The sequence below is a fragment of the Panicum virgatum genome, chromosome 9K, assembly GCF_016808335.1.
Source record: "Panicum virgatum strain AP13 chromosome 9K, P.virgatum_v5, whole genome shotgun sequence".
Classification (NCBI taxonomy): Eukaryota; Viridiplantae; Streptophyta; class Magnoliopsida; order Poales; family Poaceae; genus Panicum; species Panicum virgatum.
Genome location: NC_053144.1, coordinates 43,634,163 through 43,657,207, shown reverse-complemented (window position 1 = coordinate 43,657,207; position 23,045 = coordinate 43,634,163). Strand labels below are relative to the sequence as shown.

At 46.9% G+C, this 23,045-nt stretch overlaps 3 protein-coding genes across 3 annotated transcripts; all 3 read right to left on the bottom strand.

Moving 5' to 3' along the window:
- Positions 1-4,109: 4,109 nt before the first annotated feature.
- On the bottom strand, positions 4,110-5,653 carry LOC120651552 (inositol-tetrakisphosphate 1-kinase 1). The gene has a single exon (XM_039929068.1). It carries the CDS (start codon positions 5,558-5,560, stop codon positions 4,535-4,537), a length of 1,026 nt encoding a protein of 341 aa, XP_039785002.1. The 5' UTR covers positions 5,561-5,653; the 3' UTR covers positions 4,110-4,534.
- A 4,643-nt stretch (positions 5,654-10,296) lies between these two features.
- LOC120651551 lies at positions 10,297-11,757 on the bottom strand. The gene is made up of 2 exons (XM_039929067.1): positions 11,024-11,757; positions 10,297-10,916 (listed from the first exon to the last, which is right to left on the bottom strand). Exons 1-2 carry the CDS (start codon positions 11,677-11,679, stop codon positions 10,769-10,771), a joined length of 804 nt encoding a protein of 267 aa, XP_039785001.1. The 5' UTR covers positions 11,680-11,757; the 3' UTR covers positions 10,297-10,768.
- A 3,124-nt stretch (positions 11,758-14,881) lies between these two features.
- Positions 14,882-22,100, bottom strand: LOC120648022. Its single transcript, XM_039924805.1, has 5 exons — positions 22,041-22,100; positions 18,609-18,870; positions 18,442-18,525; positions 16,209-16,280; positions 14,882-15,189 (listed from the first exon to the last, which is right to left on the bottom strand). Exons 1-5 carry the CDS (start codon positions 22,098-22,100, stop codon positions 15,122-15,124), a joined length of 546 nt encoding a protein of 181 aa, XP_039780739.1. The 3' UTR covers positions 14,882-15,121.
- Between the last annotated feature and the right edge of the window lie 945 nt (positions 22,101-23,045).

Here is a 23,045-nt window from a genome sequence, read left to right as displayed (position 1 = left end):
TGGTTATATATAGAGCTGATGTCTCTGCTACGTCGAGGGCCATGTGCCCATGTCCATCAGTCCATGGCGTGATTACAAACACGAAGGATCATCGATTTTTCCACAAGTTTAGGAGGGGATTTTGGAGAAAAACAAAGCACCCGGAGCCGAAGACCACGTCATTTGGCACAATTACTGTAGTCACTTCCTCGGTGCAAGCACAGGCATAACACTATGTTGCGGGTGCTGCCACATGTGATACCACCTTCGCTGCCTTGCCTCTACTAGCTGTGGAGGTGCAGACTACCTACCTTTTGTATGTAAATAGTGTGAAAACACTCTAAAATCTATGCTGTGAACCTGATTTGCAGTAAAACTGTGCTCGACCTATTGTTTTTTTTCTAAAGAAAACTTCCTCATGGAATACTACAAGATTTCTACATTTTGCATGGCCCAAATTACACGAATGAGTCCGGCACAAAACTGCACGAGCATGTGCGACACTGATACTTATCACCGCCGACAGTATCCAGTATACCAACACATAATTGGATCTATCACAATCGGTTCAATTTTAAGTTGAGTCTTGATGGTGAGCATTTTTCGAGGTGTCAATTTAATTGCTAGCAGGATCAACTTAACTTGTACACGTCAAACTAGAACAATTTGATTCTTTAAAGGAAATTGTTTACAGAGATTCAAAGCTAGTAGTCAGAAGGGAAGCTTCTCCATAGAACATTCCGTTTGACCCGTATTACATTCGTTGACCTAATGAATGGGTCCGACATTGTCAGTGGCCCTCGTGCTCATAGAAACCACCAGACCAGACACCGTCGAGAATTTTGATCATCGATCGATGATTAGCGAGGAGCCAAGGACTCCAGACGGCTCATCCAGCGGCGAGGGATATGATATGAGCGAGCCATCGAGTATTCGATGGAGGAGCGAGCGATGTCAGATGCCAACCGACGATCATTTAATTTAGTAATTTTTTATTCCTCGAGCTAGCGAATTTAGTTTAATTATTATATGTGTTCCCTTTATCTTTTAACATCTCATATTTGAAGATCGAAGTCATATCTTTTATTTTGCTAGTCTAGTAGGTTCCACTTTAGAATTTAGTGCAAGGGACCTCGGTTTATACCGGCCCGGCCCTGCTCGTCAGGCGAGCTGTCTCTGTGCTTCCACACCCACCATACAAGGAAAATGAATCACTTTTAATCATGAATAAATGGTTGCATTTGTAAGAAGATCAGGAGGTTGCATATTGGTTGATACTTTCTGCTAGGCACCCACGCATGCATCGTGCGATGCAGCGACTTTGAAAGGGGAAATGGATGGCGATCTATCTGGTGTCTTGTTAAATCACAAAATGGATGAATAAATCATTCATGTTCATTGTTGCTCGAAAAGACACCAATTCATGTTCATGCATTACTAGATTATTTGGGGAAACAGAGAAGAAGCGGTGTAATGTGTGCCGGTGAGCCCCGTTCAAGGGGCCCGAGGCAATTTCTTTCTTTTACTGCCTTCTCTAAAGATTTGTGCACCAATGACCTAGATCAGATCAGTCCATTGTATATTTCCAAAGCTATTTGAGAATGACTGCAGCAGCAGGGCCCCTCAAAAATCCATAAAACAAGTTAAAGGGAGCACTATTATTGGTAGTCCGTTAGAAATGCTCTAGGCATCACAAAGAGCATCCTACGTCTCATCTGGATGGAAAAGGAAAGACAGCTCTAGATCGCAGAGAATGCAAACCTTTTCATAAATTCAGGATGCTCTGAATTTCATGGAAACCAACTTTGTCTGTAGCGCACTGCTCGCAGCGAGCTGGGAGCCTGGGGCGCTACTGCGCTAGCAAACCGCTCTAGAGTCTAGACTATGAATTGAAGGATCGGATCAAACGAAACAAACTGAGAAAACAAGGTTCTGAAAAAAGATAACACAGAGAGCGAACTATGCACCGAAAGCAACAGGGAGAGCTAACTATGCACCGAAAGCAGTCGAGAGATGCCCATAGCCGCCAAACCAATTAAACGTAATAAAGCATATGCCTTTGGAACATGACTGAGTCCTATCTATTGCGAGCTATCAATCAATCCCTGCACCTGCTCGAGCCACTTCTTCAGCAGCTTCATCTCTGATGACAAAACCCCAACCTCCGTCACCCGATGTAGGATGGTATTCCCCATCACAGTTGATCTTCAGCTCATCACCTGATCCCCTATAGGTCGGCACCAATGTTCCTCTCCCTCGCACCTCCCACCTTCTCCTGTGCTGAAATGGTTAGGTATTCATGAGCATTTGGGCCACTGATAAACGCCAAGTCATCTGCCACACTCCTTTCTCCCTCCCGTACCCTGTTTCTTTCCGACCACCACTGCCACAAGAGGCTGACGAGCGATATCTGGTAGTTACAGATTCATTCGGATTTCAGGTCACCACCTGAAACCACCTATATCTAGGACAACTCATCGGCCTAGACTCAATTTCTAGAAAATGGAACTCCAGAAAGCACCAACCTCCACAGAGACTGTGCACAATAAAAAAAATCCAAAAACTTATTTACAGAAAAGTAGTAATACATCAGCAATGGAGGATCCATCCCAATGTCAGCAAAGACCATTAATCTGAGACAGGGACTGACTAAACATAATCTGCATATTACCATATCTAAAGCAGAACTGAGACTAAACATATTGTTCTCTGAACTGCTGGAAACAGAGGTAACTGATATTCAGCCATCCAGGGGAACAAGGCTCGTGAAATTGCATCCTAGGGTACTAGACTGTATATTTTGAGTTAACTGGTACCAAGTTTGACACAACTAAATCCAGATGCATTCTATTGACCAAAATATAGGGACCCAGTTTTATGGCAGGGGCACTAGCATGATAAATTGCCGAGTTTGCAAGTAAATTTTGTTTGGACCATTCACGGCAACATACAAGCAAGGACATTTCCTCATGTTTTGCCCCATTGCTTAGAACTGGAAAGAGTGACTACTGTCACTGTGCAATCCAACTCATGGCTCTAAAAATGGAATGTAAAATTCACCCTAGGATTTTTTATTCAACTAGCAGGAATGGACTTAGATCCAGAAATAAGATAGAAAGATGAGTGATAGGAAACAAAAGAAGATTACAAACTAGAGATGGTAAACTAGAGTTCACAAGGATGGTAAACTGGATGTTAGCTTGTTAATATCATATTGATGACAGTCCCCTAAACGAAGCTCTTAAGTTCAGAGTCCAAAATCCTAATTAACTCCAGGAATGTCAATATTACAGTCCATGATCTAGTAGGAAAATAAAGGATTCCCAAGGCTTATTATTAGTTTCTACATTACAATACACTTAGAGCAAAACGAACAAAAAGCTGCAGTACCATTTAGGCAATCTAGATTTTTTTTTATTCTGCTCACTACTGCTGCAATTGATTTAAGGAATTAACAGAAGATATCAATGACGTAATGTGGGTGCTAAATCCTTCCCAACTATTAAAAATACTACTTTTCAACTCTAACCGCACCCCATAAAGCAAACATGAACATGAAACTTGCCAGAATATGAAGGAATAATGTGTATGTATCAATCAGCTTATGTCGACAAAATACGGATAAGACAAATAGGAACACATACCAACTTGAAACAATCTGTATTATGAAGGACTAAAAAGGTGTGGATTGTTGTTATACGACTTTTCGCACCATAACGAGTAATGGTCCATGCTGATTGGCGAGTAATGTCCCATGCTGATTGGCCAAGATTTCAAAAGAGGTAAGCACTCGAACAACTGGTGCAAGTGCACTCTGTTAAATTCTTGTGAATTGATAAGACTATTTTTCTCTGGTCTACGAACAAAAACTCAACAAGTAGCACAGGTGATTCTTTTGCCACACATTCAACCTTGTGGGCATATCACAATAGCTGTTGATGAATACCATGATTCCACATGCAAATAAAATGGTAGCATCAAAAGGACATACAGATGCATGGTGATCCACTATATAATGAGAACATAAGCACACACCACTGCAGTACCACTAGGATTGAGATAGGCACAACATGGTTGGCATTTGATCAGTGAATGATACTGGTGCATTTCTCTAGGTTCTTGCTTCTAACTAACAAAAGTAGTTTCAAATTTCCATTTAGGCACAGAAAGCACAAGACAATTGGGTTCGATAAAAGAAGCTACCTGCATTCTTTGAGCTGCAGGAAAAGATATGACATTGGATTGCCATTCATCCATTGCTCAAGAACAGAAGGCTTGCAAATGGAGAGCACATTCTCATTAGAATTCCAGATTGAGTTATGCCCCTCTTTTGTTCTGACAGACTAAACTAGATGAACCGATCGACTTCCCAAGAAAAACAGCAAGATACCTAAACAACTGGTATGGAAAGAGTTAGGAGAAAGGATTTACACAGCACAGCGCAGGTCCTCCACGTGCTGCCAGTTGAAACCCAACTAAATCCCCTCATCAAATTCTGCATCCAGAACCAGCAGCATTTCCAGGACACTTGCAGGTTTGCAATCAAACCATCGTCTTATTTCACCGAGAAATGGTTGCTCCCCTTCTCCTCCTGGACCACACCATCCTCCTTACTGACCATCTCCCAGAAGAAATCGGTAAGGACAGTCTCATACCCCGGCATCTTGGCGTAGCCCGGGAAGTAGTTGATGTCAATGACGAGATAGCGGTCACCGGCGCGGACGTCCCGGATCATGTCGAAGTTGAAGAGCTGCAGGCCAAGCGCGCGGCGGAGACCTCCCGCGATCTGGTTGACGAATGCGGCAGGCGGCATGACGGCGTCCTCGAGGCTCTTTTCGCCGTAGTACTCCTCGGCGGTGCGCTCGTTGGGGAGGTTGGAGACCTGAGAGAAGGAGACGGATCCCTGGGCGGACGCGTCATCCCCGGGGGACACGTCTGGCAGGCTGCGGCGCTTGACGCAGGTGACGTGGCCGCCGACGACGTAGACCTTGAAGATGACGCCGCCGTGGTTGACGAACTCCTGGAGCACGAGCGGCGGGCGGAGCTTGGCGAGCCCCTCGCGGTGGTAGACGAGGGACATTTTGTGGGACTTGGCGGTGCCGTCGGCGACGAGGGGCTTGGCGATGAGCGGGAAGCGGAGCCCGGCGAGGAGGCCGGAGTCGGCGAGCGCGGCGGCGTCGTAGACGACGACCTGGCTGGGGATGCCGAAGGTGCCGTCCTTGTCGGCGGCGTGGTCGAGCTCGGAGACGACCTGGAGCATGGAGATGCGGTTGTGGAGGCGGTCGATGGCGTGGGGCGGGTCGACGACGGGCACGGCCGGGTGGCGCGCGGCGAAGGCCTCGAGCTGGGCGCGCCAGTCGCCGCCGCAGAGCTTGTGGATGAGGAGGTGGAAGGGGCCCTGCTCCGCCAGGGGCCGCGCCGCATCCACGGGGACGAGGTCCATGCCCCGCGCCGCCGCGCGGGCCACCAGCGACGGCTGGATGAAGCTCTGCTGCTTCTTCGGCGCGAGCGCGTACCCGATGGCGTAGCGCGGGGTGTCGCCGGAGGAGGGCTCGCCGGCGGCGGCGGCGTCGGGGGCCATGGGGGTCGGGTCGGGTTCGGGAGGGATCGATCGATCGATGGAGATCGAAATTTGTTGGAATTAGGTGGCGGGGGATAAAGCGAGCAAAGCTGCGGCGCGGATGTGATGCCTTGGCTTTTATAAGCAATCCCCACGCCTTTCGGTGGACCGGGTTCTCTGTATGGGCTGGGAAAAACATGCTATTATTGCGAGATGGTTTGATAAGGCTTATGGGAGCAATATGCTAGCAATAAACGAATTTTCCCCCCACCGTGGGAGCTAGAAAATTATGCAGAATCATGGATGATTACTACTGAACACTATTCGAAGAAGTCTGATCCAACATCATTTTATCTCATTGTTATCAGTGGAGTATGTAGTCATACTACTCAGCAAATCTTGTAAAACATCAATAGTGCTTCGACTTTATGGACACTGTGGGAAAAAATTTATGAAATGTGTTAGCACATATGGTGGCGGCAATGGTTTTCACCGCAACTCTTGTATGCAGAGAAACATAAATCAGCAAAGAAAACTCAATGTCTGATCGCCGTAATTTTAGAAGCTTCTGAAAATGTAGTGGCTTTCGACGAGACAATGCTCATCCGTATTCTAACCTAGATGTTAATGATGCCTAACGACATTTTTTTAATATAGGAGAATCCCAGCCTCAGCCACTCACAAGTGAGCGCATACAGCCAAATATATCCTCTACCTTTTTTATATAGAAGTTACGGTGTTCCTAATGAACCAAAATTATTCAAATCTATTAGAGGATCACATCTACTAGCTAGTTGGGCTCTTGGCATAAATCCACCAAATATGCCCTGGCAGTGAAAGAGATTTTATTGCGCGCAAGTGGCGGATATGCTATCAAGAATCTGGGGCCTTCCGACTATTGAGAGCATGGCTAATAGAGACCGCCGACCGTGGGCTGACTGACGTCTTCATGGTGGCGGGACCCACTATTTGAGCCAATAGCAGCAAACGCGTGCCAAGCCGGCGCGTCCCCGGATGTCCGCCATTTCTCTCTCTTCGTCCACGCTCTCTGCCGGTCGCCACCCATTATACTTGCTCCGATCAGTAGCGAAGAGTTTTCGTTAGTATACATGCATACATGTGTGTGGTGGTCCCGGATCAGGTGGACGGAGATTTGGCCGCCTGCGGCCGCTGCGGCGACTCCGAGACGCGTGACGCGCTCGTCAGCTCCGGCGCACGTGGCGCCGCCCGCCCCTCGCCGCGCTACGGCTGCCCTCTCCGGAGCCCGGACTGGTGCTCTGCGGCCGCGCGGAACGCGCCGTCGGGCCGGCAGCGCCGTCCGTCCCGTTCCGCGCGCCTCCCTTCCATGTCTCCCTCTCGTGTCGCGGCCAGGGTTAACAATTTCGTCGAAATTTCGGAAAATTTTTCGTTTCCGCTAGTTACCGGGAAAAAAAATTCTGGTATTTTTCGTTTTGAATTTAGAAAATTGTAAAAAATTGTAAAAAATTGGAAAAAAAAAATATGATAAAAACTAGGTATTTTTCTAAGCAAATAGGACTAGAACACACTCAAATCTAAGATAATTTGCTAGGCTAAAATTAACATTTTAAACCGTAATTTGAATGACTCGTCATTTCATGTGCAAAAATTTGTTTCCTCCCCTCGACTTCAACTAGACTTTGGTTTATCATAATGTTGGTGAGGTAACTATTCAATTTCATATGCATGCCTACATCGGTTAACATCTAACCTGGGATTAGAGACATCCCTGGAGCCTGACTTCCATCCAAGTTAACATCTAACTTGGAACTTGCGTCTGCTTTGTCCTTTGTGATTGCTATTTTCATATCACCAACTTGCTCTGTGTTCAAGAGTGGATCTGTGGTGCCATTTGCTGTTTGGTGTGAACTTGTATGGTTGGAAATTAGTTGCTGAATGGATGGAACAACTTTGAGGATGGCAACATCAACAAATAAATTGTGGAGTATGAAAGCCTTTCTGTCTCTAACTTGCCTCCCCTCAGCTATTTTGCAAGGCATTGCAGCAAGGATGCCAAATTCTTTCACCCATGGTCTATGGTCATGCTTTCCGTCTCTTCCTTGACCACCATCGTTGCCACCCCAAGTTTCATCTTCAGTTGGAAGAGGTGGGAACACTGATGGTGAATCGGCTACAACAAGAGGAACCACCCATGTGTTTGATCGAAATTCGGAACCCATAAGAAAGATTTCCATACTGAATGAAAAAACTAGGTGTAAAAAATTGGGGAAAAATATGATAAAAAACTAGTTGTTTTTCTGAGCTTATTGGTGTCATGCATGATCAAAAACTTTATAACATTGGTTTTGGGCAAAAGTTCATTTAATCCACGGTTTACAATTTATAACCAATTCAAATGAATTGATAACCAATTCAAATCATGTTTGTCCTGGTTTTAAAACAACTTTCAATTAGATCAACCAATATCTCTGAAATTTTATAGGCATATCCGCAATAACAAGAATAATAAAAGTCTAGTTGAGGCCTAAGAGAGAAAATGGAAGTTGTCACATGAAATGACAAGACTTTTAATTGGTAGTTTTTGAAATAATTAAATAACTTTCAAACCATTGCTCAAATGAAAAAGTTCCTGAAACCAAAGTTGTAGATCTCGAAAAAATGAACAAAGTTGGTATTCAAAAGTTTTTCATTTGACCTCGGAAATAGTAGGAAAATCACATCTGACATCATTTTCCGGTCGAAAATCACCGAAATTTCGGTCGGAATTCATCGGAATTTCATTTTTTGAATTTGAATTCTCTTTCCGTTCGGAATTAGCGAAATTTCGTTTCCGGCAGTTGGCGGGATTTAAAAAAAAACGAAAAGGTAAACCCTGGTCGCGGCTCGTGTGCATGGAGCGCCACCCCACCCGCCGTCGCCGTCCAGATGGCGGTGGAGAAACGGGTGGCGCACGGGCCACGCCAGCCTGGCGCTGCCCGCCGGGGCCCACGGAATCTCCGGCATCTACCTGGATCGCTCACGTTCACACGGGGCTAGATCAAAGAATCTCCGCGCCTCGTTTCTTTATTCAGAGAGGAATCTCTCCTCATCAGAAACGAAAGAAACCGAAGAAGGAAAAGGCATCATCTGGTGAAGGCACGACTAGTGATTGATGGTTCTTATGGATCCTGATGACCTCCTACCTGTGGGTGGAGCCGAGCTGATAAACAAAAATGTGCATCCCTTTCAGAAAAAAAAAAGAAGAAAAGAAAAGTGCAGGTAGCTCTGGGAGGAAGACTGGGAATCTAGAGCAAGTTGATCAATGGAGGCGGCCGGATTCTTCATTCTTCGCGGCTGCAGGTGCTTGCGCTCCCCAATTGGCTTGGCTCCTTTAATTGTGATGCTATTATTCCAGCTTACTTGCATGCAGGCCGCTAGTGATCGATGCGTTTCCTTTTTTTTTCCTTTTTGCGATGAAGGGCGGCACATATTCCTTTGCAATCTAGTCAGCATACACATGCTGTACTGTGTGTTCTCTGAATTAATATAATCTGCATCTTGGTTCACAAAAAAAAGGCATACACATGCTGACTTGCACTTGCTGGTTGAGTTGCTTTTGCAGTTTGGTCGTCAGAGGCCGGAAAGAGGATGGCTCTAGGAAATGGAGTGTAAGCCCATGGGCTCTTTTTGGTCCATGTCGCACAAGGGCCATCTTCACATATATGGGCCATTCGACGGAGCACTAGTTCTAAGCCCATGGGCTCTTTTTGGAAAAAGAAGGCCATGGACGGGAGAGAGAACCCATGGCTCATCTTTTTTTACGTTTCTACTGGCACATACACAATGAATGAATTAGCTAGTGCGAATCTGTTCAGGAAAATTTGCTAGAAATTAGAAAACGTACAACGGAGGAGGCAAAGCTGTACCTAATTGGCTAATTTTCAGGAACAAGTATAGGACAAGAGGCCAAGAGGGGTGACAATATCGTGCCTGTGTGGCAGCATCCATGGTGAATGGCGTGAACTGAGACAGGCTGAGCGAAAGAGGTTTGAGGTGGGGATCCAAGAAGTGAGGGTTTATTTACCTATCGTATTAAATTTGTTCTAAATCAAATTTGACTAGTTTTGATGAAATCTGTAGAAAAATACAGAACAATTATACTATCCAACATATATTTTATCAACACAAATTTATGATGGATTCAATGAAACAAATTTAGTATTATAAATGTTATTATTTTTGTCTATAAGTTTGATCGAAATTTATCAAATTTGACTTAGGACAAATCTAATAAATAAAAATAGAGGGAGTATATATATACATATATAGATGAATTGATTTATTTGATGGAAATTATCCTTATACATACTAGAGTATTGCAGAGTTTTAGTATCCGCTGTGGGTGGGCCGTGCAAAGGTGAGCCATACCCTATATTGCGCGCAGGTGCCGCTCACCCCGCAGCATGCACTGAGCACTGTTGGGTCTAGTTTAGACCCAAAACACAAACGTTTGATCATGTGGCCCTGACGGAGGGTAGGCGCACGTGATCCAACTTAGCTCGGTTTTAGTTAAACTACTTTTTTGCTCGAGCAGCAACACGTCTGAGTGCATCGGCCAAATTATCCCATCCCATGACATGGTACTAGCTATAGCATCGAGACGGTAATCAGTGCTCGGAGCACGCATCTACATGCACCATGCAGTACACTAGTACATGTTCATTGAGGATGCTCGATCGAAGCAGAAAGCGTGATGAGATCTCACCTAAATAAAAAAGATCTGAAATGGCAACAGTGACTTAGCTAGATCATCAGTAAGTTGTGTTATTCATCAAGCTAGATTAGTAGTACAAGGCCGCTCTATAGTCTATACACATGCCAATACTAGTAGTAGTTGATGAAGGGAAATGAAGCTCTCGTCGACGCTTCTGACTGAAGCGATGGCGCCAGCCAGCTCCGGGCAGCCGTGTTGCTGCGGCCACCGTCTGTCACTGTCTCATTTGCCATCGCGCCGTTGATTCGGATCACTACTGCCCGGCGACTAGAGGCTCCTCGTTATTTCTGGCCGGATTGGACGGCGATCCGTCGGCGGCCACTGGGCGGTGCGGCGGCGCCAGCTGATCTACGCTACCGCGCACGGGTGCTCCATCCGCCGCCGTCCGATCCGGCCCGCGTCCTCCTATGTACAGTAATACTGTAGCAAAACCGTAGATCGATCAAGCAGAGGGCGGAGGCTGCGGAGCGAACCGCCCTGTCCACCGGCGAATGCGCTCAGCAGTAGCACGCGGGCACCAACGCCGGGGAGTCGCACGGCGCAGCAGGTGCCGCGACCGCCGCTGGGGTGGTGGCCGCCGGCGCCGCCTCGTCGTCGTCCTCCTCGGCGTCCCACAGGAAACTCGCGTACGATCCCAGCACGTAGCTGCACCATCACCATCATTCCAGTTAATAATGGATCAATCGATGGATGGATGAGAGGGGTTCGACGCCCTGCGTGCGGCGGCGGATCAATCGAGACGCGCAACTCACCAGTCGTCGGGCGCGGCCTGCACGGCGCGCTCGAAGTAGGCCTCGGCGCGGTCCTTCTCCTGGCGCGCCTCCCAGATGACGCGGGCGTAGAGGCTGAGCAGGTCGGCGTCGCCGGGGCACTCCAGCAGCGCCCGCGCGTAGCAGCCCTCGGCGCCGGCCAGGTCGCCCTCCACCTCGTGGAGGTACTTGCCGTAGTTGCGCAGGAGCAGCGGGTTGGCGGGGTCCAGCAGCAGCACGCGGCGGTAGTACTCTCCCATGTCGCAGCCGCTGCCCTGCCCGCCGCTCCCTCCGCTGGCGCCGCCGCCGCCCTGCCCGCCGCCCACGCCGTTCCTGCCGGCGCCGGCGGCGTCGAGGAGGCGGTCGAGGCCCGCGGGGGCCCTGCTGCCGGCATCCTCTTCCTCGTCGGCCTCGAGGATGGCCGGGATCGCGGCGTGGCGGAGGAGGACGGCGGATCTGGCGAAGGACGCGAGGTCCGCGTCGGACATGGCCCGGCGGAGCGGGAGGAGGGCGCGCGGCGACGCCGCGGCGGAGAGCGGCGGGCAGAGCTGCGGCGACGACGGCGGGAACCTGGCGGCGCGGGAGCCCCGGAGGCGGGCGGCGGAGAGGGAGGCGGAGCGGGTCAGGCGCGGGGAGGAGGTGGCCGTGGCGGCTTCCATCGCTCGTCGGATGCTCAGGCGGGGGGCGGCGATTGGTTGATTGGCTGGCTAGCTCTCTGCCGGTGGCTTCTCACTCTTCCGCTGCGGTGTTTTATAGCAGGCTGGGCCAGGGTTCGCAAAACCGGTGGCAACCAGTCCGGTTTGCGGTCAAACCGGTCCGGACCGATTCTGATTTGGGCCGGTACTAAACCGGCCTAAATTCAAAATTTAAATTTAAATTTAAAAAAATAAAAAATTCCTAAAAATACTTCAAGATGCGATAAATCTAATGGTGTCAAATTTTCTCAAAGATTCGTTCATTTAGTATAGTTTGCGAAATTTTGAAGTTAAATCAAAAAAGAAAAAGAAAAAAACCGACGGCTCATTAAGGCCCATCGCGCGGCAGCGGGCAGTTTGCCTCCCCCAGTATCCCTCAGCGCGACTCGCGCCCCCCTCAGTCCGCTCCCCCCATCAGACGCTCCTATCCGCCGCCAGAACACCCCGTCCGCCGCCCTACCCCGGTTAGCCGCCCGCGGCGCTCGGCTAGCCGGTCAGCTGCGCCGGTAAGCCGGGCCGGTAGCAGATCTACCGGTCCCGACCGGTTAGCCGCCTGAGGAGCTCGGTTTACCAGCCCGGCCAGGTAAGTTTTTTTTTCTCCTATGATTTAGAGTATTAGATGATTTGTTTTAGGATTTAGGTGTATGACTTAAGTGTATTTAGAATGTAGGTAAGATTTATTTATATTAGATGATTTTTTGCAATATGTAGTAGGTTTTAGGTAGATTTGATTTAGGTGTATTAGATGATTTGTGAAACTATGAATTAGGAGTTATATTAGAAGATATGTTTTTGTTGTCCATGTATGCAGATAGACAATGGCAGGGAGAGATGTTGTATGGGAACACGGTGAAAATCTTTATCCCGGATGGCGATGCAACTATTGTCGTACCCAGAAAGGAGGAGGTGGTGCGACTAGATTGAAACAACATTTGGCTGGGCGCGGGGCAGAGGTGAGGCTACGGGGGATGATTCCATCAGCGATTGGACACGTAAAAATGTGGGTGACACCCACCTAGGGAAGAGGAAGTTGCAGAAGGGACCTGCGAAGGGTCACCCGAAGCGTCGAAAAGTCAAAGGAACGGCAGAACCAGTGAGCAGCGACACCAAGACTGATAATGGCGAAGGCGAGCGTAGTCCTCCGTATCAAGAGTCTAAGGATAGCAGCTCGGCCGATGATGATGATAGTGACGGTGCTGATGCTGGTGGTGGTGCTGGTGGTGCTGCTAGTGGTAGTGGTGGTGCTCGTTGTATTCGTTTCACAGGTATACATTACACATATAAATGCACATATATTTCTGACTATAAGTATTTACTACTAATTATGATATATGGTTGATTGCAGGGGAGACTCAGTTCACACATACTACTCAGGACACCGATCATGGAGCACCGCAATCGCAGAGGAGAACATGTGGCCCGACGGACAACGAGACTCCACAGTACTCTTCTTCCTCCTACAGCAATTCTAGGCATTCTTTTCACTACCACATTCCTGACATCAGCATGCAGTCACCGACGAGATGGGTGTACGAATGGGAAGACCCCCGTTTTTACACTATGTTAGTTCAGGAATGGCAGACAACATCGGCGTGGACGGGCCAAACTTGGCAACACTACAAGGCCGAGCTGCTTAGAGTGCGAGGTATCGCTTTGATGTCCACCGCCGAATACCAAATCGCGTCACAAATGGGGGTCTTCCCATTTCTAAGTTGAACTTTTATTTCATGTGTATAAGTGTATGACTCCGTATTTGTATGCACGCTTATTATAATTATATTTGTAGGCATGATTATAAATTGTTGTTTTGGTGTGGTCATTTATATTAATATTTGTATAGGTCATGCCGAAATTTCCTTTTATTTCACACCGGGATTTATTTTTTAACCGTCGAAAAATTTCTTTAAATCACCGGTATACCGGCCAAACCGACCGGTAAACCGGTCTAATCGGCCGGTATACCAGTACGAACCGGTTGAACTAAGATTTTTTAATTCAATTTTGAATTCCACCGGTACAGACCGGTTACCGGCCAAACTAGACCGGTATACCGGTACCGGACTCCGGCAGTTTGGCCGGTCCGGTCGGTAACTTAAACCCTGGGCTGGGCATGTGACGGCGAGGCGAGAGACCGGGCTAGCTAGCTGAGGGAGCGGAGGAGCATGTGAAGCGGGGGGACACGTGTTGGGGCCGCCGCGGACGGGGAGGGAAATCACGCGACTCACGAGCAGGGTTAACAATTTCGGCGAAATTTCGCCGAAATTTCGGAAAATTTTCCGTTTCCGCTAGTTACCGGGATTCGAAATTTCGGTATTTTTCGGAAAATTTCGTTTTCAAATTCAAAATTCAACAAATTTCGACCGAAATTCACCGAAATTCGCCGAAATTTACCGAAATTTCGGAACGAAATTTCGTTTCCGGTAAACACCGGGATTTGACCGGAAAACGAAATGGTTAACCCTGCTCACGAGACAAGAGCCACGGAGGGGAGGAGGATGACGACGTTTCTTTCTTCCTTGCCTTCCTTCTCGGCGGCCGAGCGGTGCGGTGCATCATGATGCCAGAGCCAAGGGGACAGTACCAAGCTGCAGCTCGCTGGTTGCTGCTGATGGTATTGGGCTGGGCCGCCGCGGGTTGGCCTCTCCGCGCGGTCCCGCCAAGCAGACCAGACCACCGATGGTGTCATCGAGCCGCCGGTTTCGAACGCAAAACGGCAAAAACCCTGGCTAGCAGACAAATCTTCAGCATTTTTTTTCTTTTCGTATAAATCGTGGAACGCAGGAAAAAACTACGGCCGTGCGTGCACGGCGCGCCACTAGCAAGCTGGGTACGAAGTATGTGTGTGTACGTACTGCTCATAGCTGCTTCCCTCTGCGTATGTGTATGCGCACGTCACGCCAAGCCATGATAGTGTACTGTGTACCTTAGCTGTTGCAAGCAGGGCGGCACACGCGCGGCATGGGCCCGCCCCATGAGCCTCGACAAAGAATCGTGCCCACTTGTTGGTAAATAAATAGAATTAAAAATACAAAATGGTACGCATTCCGGTGTGTGATAAAAATAATAATAATAAAAGATGTGAGGAAACAATTCAAGTTGATCCCGTTTAATCAAGTCATCATTCATTGATCAACTAGATTAAAAAGTACTAACTCCGGTAGTCTTTGGAATGTGTCATGAGCACTACCCGGAATAAACACACTCCACTAGCACAACATATCGACATCATCACACAAGCACAACCGTACACCAAGTTTAGATTACATAAAAGAGGTTCAAGTACAAAAACATCAAGTTTTAGAGTTTTGCAGCGTAAAGTTCTACATCGCGCTCATTCCATACATAGTACTAAATAAGAAGGTTAACACTATATGCCGATAGTGCCCTTCCAATAGCCACCGGCCATCTACTCCTCACCCGCATCTCCGTCCGCGGGATAGAAGTACCCAAAGACGGCCTCCGACTGTGCCTCACCTGCAACAACTTTAACGATAGCACCATGAGTACAAAGAGTACTCGCAGGACTTATCCAATATGGGTATATACTAGCCCGACCTCAAGGAGAATGCATTTAGTTAGTAGCAAGAATAAGTCATGGTAATTAATTTAAATAAAAAGCTTCTACTTTGATCAAGTTATAATAAGCAAAAGACATAGCATCAATGATCTCTACAACATATATCAATAGAATTGTATAAGTAAAGTGATCATGAATCATAAACTCAATCTTCCATGAACTTCTTCACGAACTCTACATTGGAGTGAACCTCAAAGAGCGTGCTCATGACCGAGAGCGCGGCTATTACAATAGATTATTAACCCTGCAGGGGTGTACAACTTTTGCCACACAAGAATAAGACCAACGACCATACCCACGGCCAAGGGTAAGTGTTGATTCAGACCTCAACCTTTCACACAAACATAACCAACAATGAGCGAACGGTCAGTAAGGACAAGTGCACCGGATCCGCCGATCACACTCCATCACAACTCACACCGAATCCGATCAAGGCAAGGTGTGACTCATGCCAGTGGGCTTACCATCCCATTATGAAGCATGTGGTTTGTACGAAAAAATGCTCAAGAGACCGGCGACCAAAAAGACGATCCTTAACCAACTCAAGCAAGACTAACCATTTGAGCTCCATCTCAACATGGCCCTACCATACTTACCCAAGTCCGAATCATTCTTCATAGTTGCTCAACTTTTGTCCATTCTTGACTAATCATGTAAATTAATCAAACATCCTATAGCTCGCGAGTGGTGGTGACCTTGCCACCTCTCGCCTTGTACCGTAGCTAAGCATGACTAAGCATATAGTTCATAACACCTATTCAAGCATACTCATCTAAGATGATATGCTAATCAAGGTTGATAATGCATCAAATAGGTTCTAAACATTCAATGATATATATATAGTAACTCATGCACAAACAAGACATATATACTTCATTGATCCAAATTAGAGTGTAAGAAATGCTTAGGGGCCTGCCTTGATTCCCAACGGAAGTATCGTGTCCAACGATCTCCGGCTCAACCTCCTCTTGCTCCGGCGTCACGGTCTCTACACGAGTGCAATGATGCTTGATAAATAGATATGCCATGAATAATTGTAATGATATGCAAATGACATGACAAGGCATGCTTTAACATTGTAAAACCATGATAAAAGAGTCTAGACATATAGCACATATGTGTATTAGACTTAGGTAAGTGCAATGCAATTAAACAACTAAAAGTGGATGTATTCTGTGGGTGCCCGGATACTCTGGATATATGTCCGGATAGTCCGGACAGCTAAAACCCGGATACTCCGGGTATAAGCTCGGATACTCCAGGTATAGCCCCGGATACTCCAGGTTTTTCTGCGTTTCTTTGTGTAGAGGAGGAAAATGGCCATTACCGGTGATTCCGGCCACGGTTTGAGACAGGGTTTGTTCCTAGAGGTTCTTGGGAGTGTGGGGAGTCTATCTTGGTAATTAAAATGTGCATGCATTAGGATTTCAAAACTCTAGGTCATTAATGGTGAAAATGCTCTAGAGAGTTTCATGGCTTCCAAATGGCAATGGGAGTAGATCGGGGATGGGATAAGCTCACCGGCGATGAGTGGAACACCGACAAGGGCTTCAAGATGGTGTAGAGGGTTTGGTGAAGCTCGAGATCGTCCTTCTTGCTTGAAGCTTGACGAAGAGGAGGTGAAGCTTGGGGAAACTCCTAGCTCCAAGGAAGAAGATGAAGTCGAGGCGGTGCAGCTCGTCGGCATCGATCTCCGGCGTCCTCCGGCGATGCTCCGGCGAGGTGGAGGGGCTTCAATGGTGGTGGAGATGATGGAGCTCCTCCATGGCTTGAGTGAGAGAGAGAGTGTTGTGGAGTGAACGAGGAAGGAGAGAGAGAGCTGGGAGGGTGTTCTGGTAAGGAGAGCTGGGTTGACGCGTGGGCCCGAGTGAGGGCACGTGGCGCTAAGTTTCTGCGTGTTTGACACGCACCTGTCCTGTCAAACTCGGATACTCCGAGTATAAACCCGGAAACTCCGGATTTAACCGGATAACCCTTTCTTGGAATTATTGGATGATGCATATGATGTCATGATAAATCTATAATTATTCTAGGGATGTTACAAAAGATCCTCGATGTAATAATGCGAATATGTTTCCATCATCAAAGTGTAATAATGCAAATATGGGCGGAGGGGACGACGATGGACGGCCCCGAGCGCTCGCAATTGCGGCGCGTGCGGGTCCCACCCGGCGGGAATAATAATGGCTAGTGGATGCGCGCTGCAGCTCGTGTCCAAATCGACGGATGGGTCCAGCGAGTCGGCCGCATGGTGACGTCACGGACCCTTGTTCGCCGAACCTAGCCACCAGTCGTCAATCGATGGAGACGCGCGCCTGGTGGCTGATGCGTACTATATCAGTACAGTACGCGTGTACCTGCGCGGGCCCAACTTGCACATGTCGGGTAGGACTAGCAGCTTGGCTAGCAGATGGGTGTGCATCTCGTATCTATCTATCGATCCTGGCCACAAGCTGACAAAACACTTGTTCCTCTTCGTGCCCATTGGCCAGGACTAATGTACAGGATCGATCTTCCGGATCCGATCGTCCATGTTCATATGGCGGCACTTAGCTAATGATCGACAGACTGTTAACTAGTAAGTAAAGCAGTGCTCGGTTGAGAATAGAGAGGGCTAAATGATGATGGGCTGGCTATATACTGTACCTCGGACTTGACCATATCGGACAAACTAGGCAAGGACCAGCGCTCCAGCAGCAGCTAGTACAACGTCAGTCTGCCGCGCTCCATACCGGATGAAAACGGTCGGAAACATTGGCGAAAGACTCCATCAGAGGCGTCCCGACCAAAAATGGCCCAGTGCGAAATGCTAAGATGAAATCCTAATGGTTTTTATTTTAATGGTTTAGTAAAATCAAACAATAGTAATAAGTAACATATAAATAGAATATTTCAAAAATTATCGTAGCTATTTTTCACTTGAAGGACTTTATTCTTTGGTAATTCTTTGAAATAAAATCTTGCTCAAAAATCATATTTGTTTCTTTCTACGCTTTTGATAGCCAGAATCATATTTTCTATGTTGTTTTGCCGACGACATGATTTGCATTTGAAATGAAAAGAACAAAATTAATAGATATATTTTAATCATCAAGACATCAACATAATTAAACAAGGAAAGAAGAAAATAACACGGAATTAAATCTTACTCTTGGGCTGGCCTTCCGCCTTGGCGAGTGCCTCTGCAGGTGCAGCCAATTGCAAATGCAAGCAACGATCAAGATGGAACACACCTGCGATGGAATTGGATTTGAATGCAGATGGGCGTTGGGCGGTTTGGGTTCTGGACGAGACACGAGTCCTGCTCAGTACTCACCTGTCACCGACACCGCAGGCCGCGATGCTGCTTGCCTACTTGCTTTGGACGAGAGTAGAGACACGAGTCTGCGCCGGCCGCGATGCTGCTTGCTTTGGACGCATGGACGCACGCAGCGGCCAGGGGCGATGCCTGCCGCGACGGCGATGCTGATGCCCGATGGGCGAGGAAGCTGAAGCGTCAGGGTTTCGCGTCGTGTGTGCGTCGAGAGAATTGGAGTGATGCTGATCGGTTCAACTTCTATTAATTTGGGCCTCGTTTCCTATAGAATGGGCTGCAAACTCATGGAATTGAAGCCTTCTATACTACTATATACTAAGATGTACTTTATATTTTGGGGGCCCTTCAAATTTGGGGGCCCTGTGCGGTTGCACAGCCCGCACGGGCCCAAGGACGCCCCTAGACTCCATCACTTTCGCTTTCACATTTTTTCATCGGAAACAAAAACGGTACGGTATTTTCGAAAATGAAAACGACGCCGATATTCCGGTAATTTCGAAAACGAAAATATACGGTCGAGAACACATCGATAACGGTCGAAACCCATCAAAACGGTATTTAAAAAATGATAAACATATCAAACAATAGAACATAACATTAACTATATGACTTGACAAATCTCATATGCAAGTAGTGAAGATTCGATTAAGATATTAATCCAAATATCGAACCAATCCGTGATAACTGATACATAGTAGCATGCACGATAGTATGACACAAAGTTGCACACAACATACGTGACATAGTCATATATGATCATTAACCAAATTCAAATATAGACTTAAACATAGACTAGCATGCCATTAAAAATAGTGCTAGTTCAGGGCCGCAGGCTGCCTATGCCTACAGCTAAACCTCGGGTATGTGTTGGGCTGGGCTTCAAATACGGTAATACCGGCAGTAAATTACCGGATAAATACAATAATTTTCGAAAACGGTCGATAGAGGCTGAAATCATTTTCGCTTTTAGTTTTGGATAAAAATATCATTTTCGTTTCCGTATTTTCGGTAGTCGTTTTCATTTTCGTTTACACCAGAATCTCGGTAAAATCTCGAAAACTATTCCCGGTAATCGAAATTTTTTGTTTTCGTTTTGAACCCTACATACCCACCGTGTTCGGCTGTTCGGCTAGTGCTCCAGCCCTACAGTATTTTTTTCTCACATCATTCCAGCTCCAGCCAGGTAACAGTTTTTTTTTCTCACACCATTCCAGCTCCAGCCTCCAACTCCAGCCTGCCGAACACAGTGACCGTTGGTAGTGGCTACAGCTGGGCAAGCCCCTTTCTTTGGAGATGTTCATGCGGGACACGTACGTGCATGACGTGGTGGCATTTCTTCAATCTCTATGGGATCAGCCGATCAGATCAACCAGAGTCGCTAGCCCACTGGCCCCTCTCTCTCTCTCTTTTTAAAAGTCACACTGGCCTCTCTCCCTCTCTATGGGACCAACCAGACATTTTTATCTTATAAAAAAGACGTTTTCATATAGAATATATATAAGATTGTCTCCGACAAAGTTGACAGAATATCTAGCGCGCGCCAAAAAAAATCCATCGTCTATCTTCTCTTATCCTCTTCGTTTCTCTCTCTAAAAATAATAATCTTCTTATCCCTTCGTCAGAAGAGATGAGAATCTCCGTACGGTCATGATGTGCGCCGTGCGTACCTGCATCGGCCAGCGGTTGAGCGGTGGCAGAGAAGAAAGTGTGTGATGCAGTTTTTTACGGAGCTACTCCCTGCATCTAAAAAATAAATCACTCTAAAATTTAAAATTTGTCCAAAAAAAATAAATCATCCTATCTATTTAAAAAGTGCATGTGCATACAAAAATCAATTAGTACTGAATATGAATAATAAATAAGAGTAAATATGATTATTTTATCTTCTTATTAATTTGTCCTACAATTTTTTAGATGAATTATTTTTTTGAGACGGAGGAGTAGAGATAAACGAGGGGTGCGGCTCTCGTAGCAAACGGTATAATTTTTTTTCCATTGTGGTGTCTCAATGGCTTTGTTTGGTTAGCAATACTAGACCATTCTAGAAAAAGAATCTTGCATGCATGGACCATTAAATGAATTTTATTTGTAAAATCTCTTCAGAGATGGGTGCAACGTTTCGTGACGAATCTAATGATGATAATTAATTGATGATTAAGTACCGTGATGCTACAGTAACCATCTTCTAATCACGCGGTCAAAGATCTCATTAGATTTTTTAGGGTTCCTAGCACAGGGGTTCTGAAGTTAATTTTATAAACTGCCATTATTTAGTACCCCTAATTATTAGTCAAAGTAGTACAGTTCTAGCGTAGCACAAACCAAACAGAGCCGATATGTCTCATTGTTTGTCTCTTGCATTGTTGTGTCTTGATAACCATGCGAAGTTAACTAGCGATAATTAACTCAAGTTTAGTCAAGCGCTGACCTCTGCCCAAGTACACAGCCAAGATTAAATTAGCAATTCCTTTCGAAAAAGAAAAAAAGATTAAATTAGCAATTAAGCGTGCGTTGCATGGAAGTATGCAGCCGCCCCGGGCTGCCTTTTGTGTGTTCGCGTTGAAGGCGCGGGGCGCGGCAGCACGTGAACGAGATCCCGGCCGTCCAGCCGTACTCCGTAACCACAGCGCCGAAGCTACATGGACCCTCATCTCCGTACGGTAGGTATTATAACAGGCTGTAGGAAGACTAAATATTGAGATAGAGGAGAAAGAAAAGGAGAAAGAGAAGAGATGAGTTGTAAGGTTACAGTTAGCTTGAGCACAAGAATCAAGAGACATTGTGAAAAGGACATGGGAACTTTATATTAAAGATGAAGGACTAAACTACTATACTAGTTGGCTGAGAGGTAGACTGTAAAAATCTCTAATAATTGGCTGTATTATTAACCTCGCTCTAAGCCCTTCTCCGTCTTCCGAGGGAAGGTTGACCTGTGAAGCTGGACACGTACTGCTGCTCGACTTGTTTAAATACGCCTATATATATATACATCGATAGCATCGTATACTACTCCTACGTACTTAAGCCATCCAGAGTTGTTTTTTAAACTTACTTCTTTCATCTTAAATTAATAGTTATTTTAAATTTACTAGATGTGCATATTTTACTATACATCTAAATATAAACAGTTATTTTCTTCATAACTTCATTATAATACATTACAGTGTACAGTTCTTTTCTTCATAACTTCATTATAATACATTACAGTGTACAGACCGTTGATCTATATGGATGTACTTAGTTGGGTGGCTTAACTCCTAACCAGACTTATGTAATGCAACTTTTGCATGTTTGGTTGGATATGTTTCTGGCCGGGCTTAGCTAATGCAAAAGTGGGGAGATATCCGTGCTAAGTAAGCCAGGCTTGTTAATTGGCCAAGCGGCATGACGCAGTCACCTCTGTCCTTACTCCCAGACTCCCAGTCCGCATACTCCTGCCACGCCGGCACCGACGCCGCCGTAGCCGCGACTATTTGGGTACAGCGCCTCCATCCCTCCATGCCTCTAGCCTAGTGCTGTGCTCGCCATCGAGTGAAGTTGCCGCCTATGTTGTCCGCATACGCGGATACGGATACCGGTATGTGATACGGAGATACTCTGATACACCATTTTTCCATAAATAAGGATACGGGGATACGCTAATATATATAAAAAATAAAAAAATAAAAGTTTCAGGAACTGGAATATGATAAAATAGAAGTTCCAGGGACTATAATATGTCATAAACTCATATATTCATATGTTCTATAATTATTAGAAAAGATAAGAGGCAAAGGAAAAAGAACCAACCTTATCTTACATGTTCGTCTGTTTCACGAATGCGGTCATCTTCTTCCCAACCTCCGGCACTCTCTCTCTCTTTCTCTGTGTAGCGGCCAACTCCGGCGATCGCGGCTCCTCTCCCTCTCCGGAGGCCACGGTTCATCCTCTCCCTCTCTAGCGGCCGCGCGGGCCGTCCAGAGGCGCGCTCCGGCGGCCGTGGCGGCCCGCCAGCGGCGAGCTCCAGCAGCGCAGCACCACCTTAAATAGTACTTTAACAGATGTGCGGGCATCTGTCTGGACAGGCCGCGCAGCCGCTGGAGCAGTAGGAGGCACGGACGAGTGGGCGGGCGGAGGTGACGGCAAGAGAGCAACGAGCGATGGGAAAGGAGCAGGAGGAGGCACGGGCGGGTGGCCGGGCGGCGGTGACGGCAAAGGAGCGATGAGTAGCGGGGAAGGAGCAGGAGGAGGCGTGGGCGGGTGGCCGAGCGGCGGTGACGGCAAGGGAGCCGTGCGAGGCTGCTGCGGGCCTGCGGCTGCGCGAGTGGGGATGAGAGGGTGGCACAGCTTAACGGAGGACCTTTATACGAAGAGATTGAGTGGTGTTGTTAGAGTTTGAAGGTATCGGACAGGTATCCCACGAGTATCCGATTTATTTTTATTATTTCAAAATACCTA

Excerpts from the sequence above, each read along its gene's own strand:
- LOC120651552 (XM_039929068.1), bottom strand. The coding sequence starts at position 5,560 with ATGGCCCCCGACGCCGCCGCCGCCGGCGAGCCCTCCTCCGGCGACACC.
- LOC120651551 (XM_039929067.1), bottom strand. The coding sequence starts at position 11,679 with ATGGAAGCCGCCACGGCCACCTCCTCCCCGCGCCTGACCCGCTCCGCC. Across the intron at positions 10,917-11,023 it reads CAGGCCGCGCCCGACGACTG|CTACGTGCTGGGATCGTACG; the intron begins GTGAGTTGCGCG and ends GTGATGGTGCAG.
- LOC120648022 (XM_039924805.1), bottom strand. The coding sequence starts at position 22,100 with ATGGAGGCGCTGTACCCAAATAGTCGCGGCTACGGCGGCGTCGGTGCC. Across the intron at positions 18,871-22,040 it reads TCGGTGCCGGCGTGGCAGGA|GAAACGAGGCCCAAATTAAT; the intron begins GTATGCGGACTG and ends CCCATTCTATAG. Across the intron at positions 16,281-18,441 it reads GGCGGAAGGCCAGCCCAAGA|AGACCGTGACGCCGGAGCAA; the intron begins GTAAGATTTAAT and ends GCACTCGTGTAG.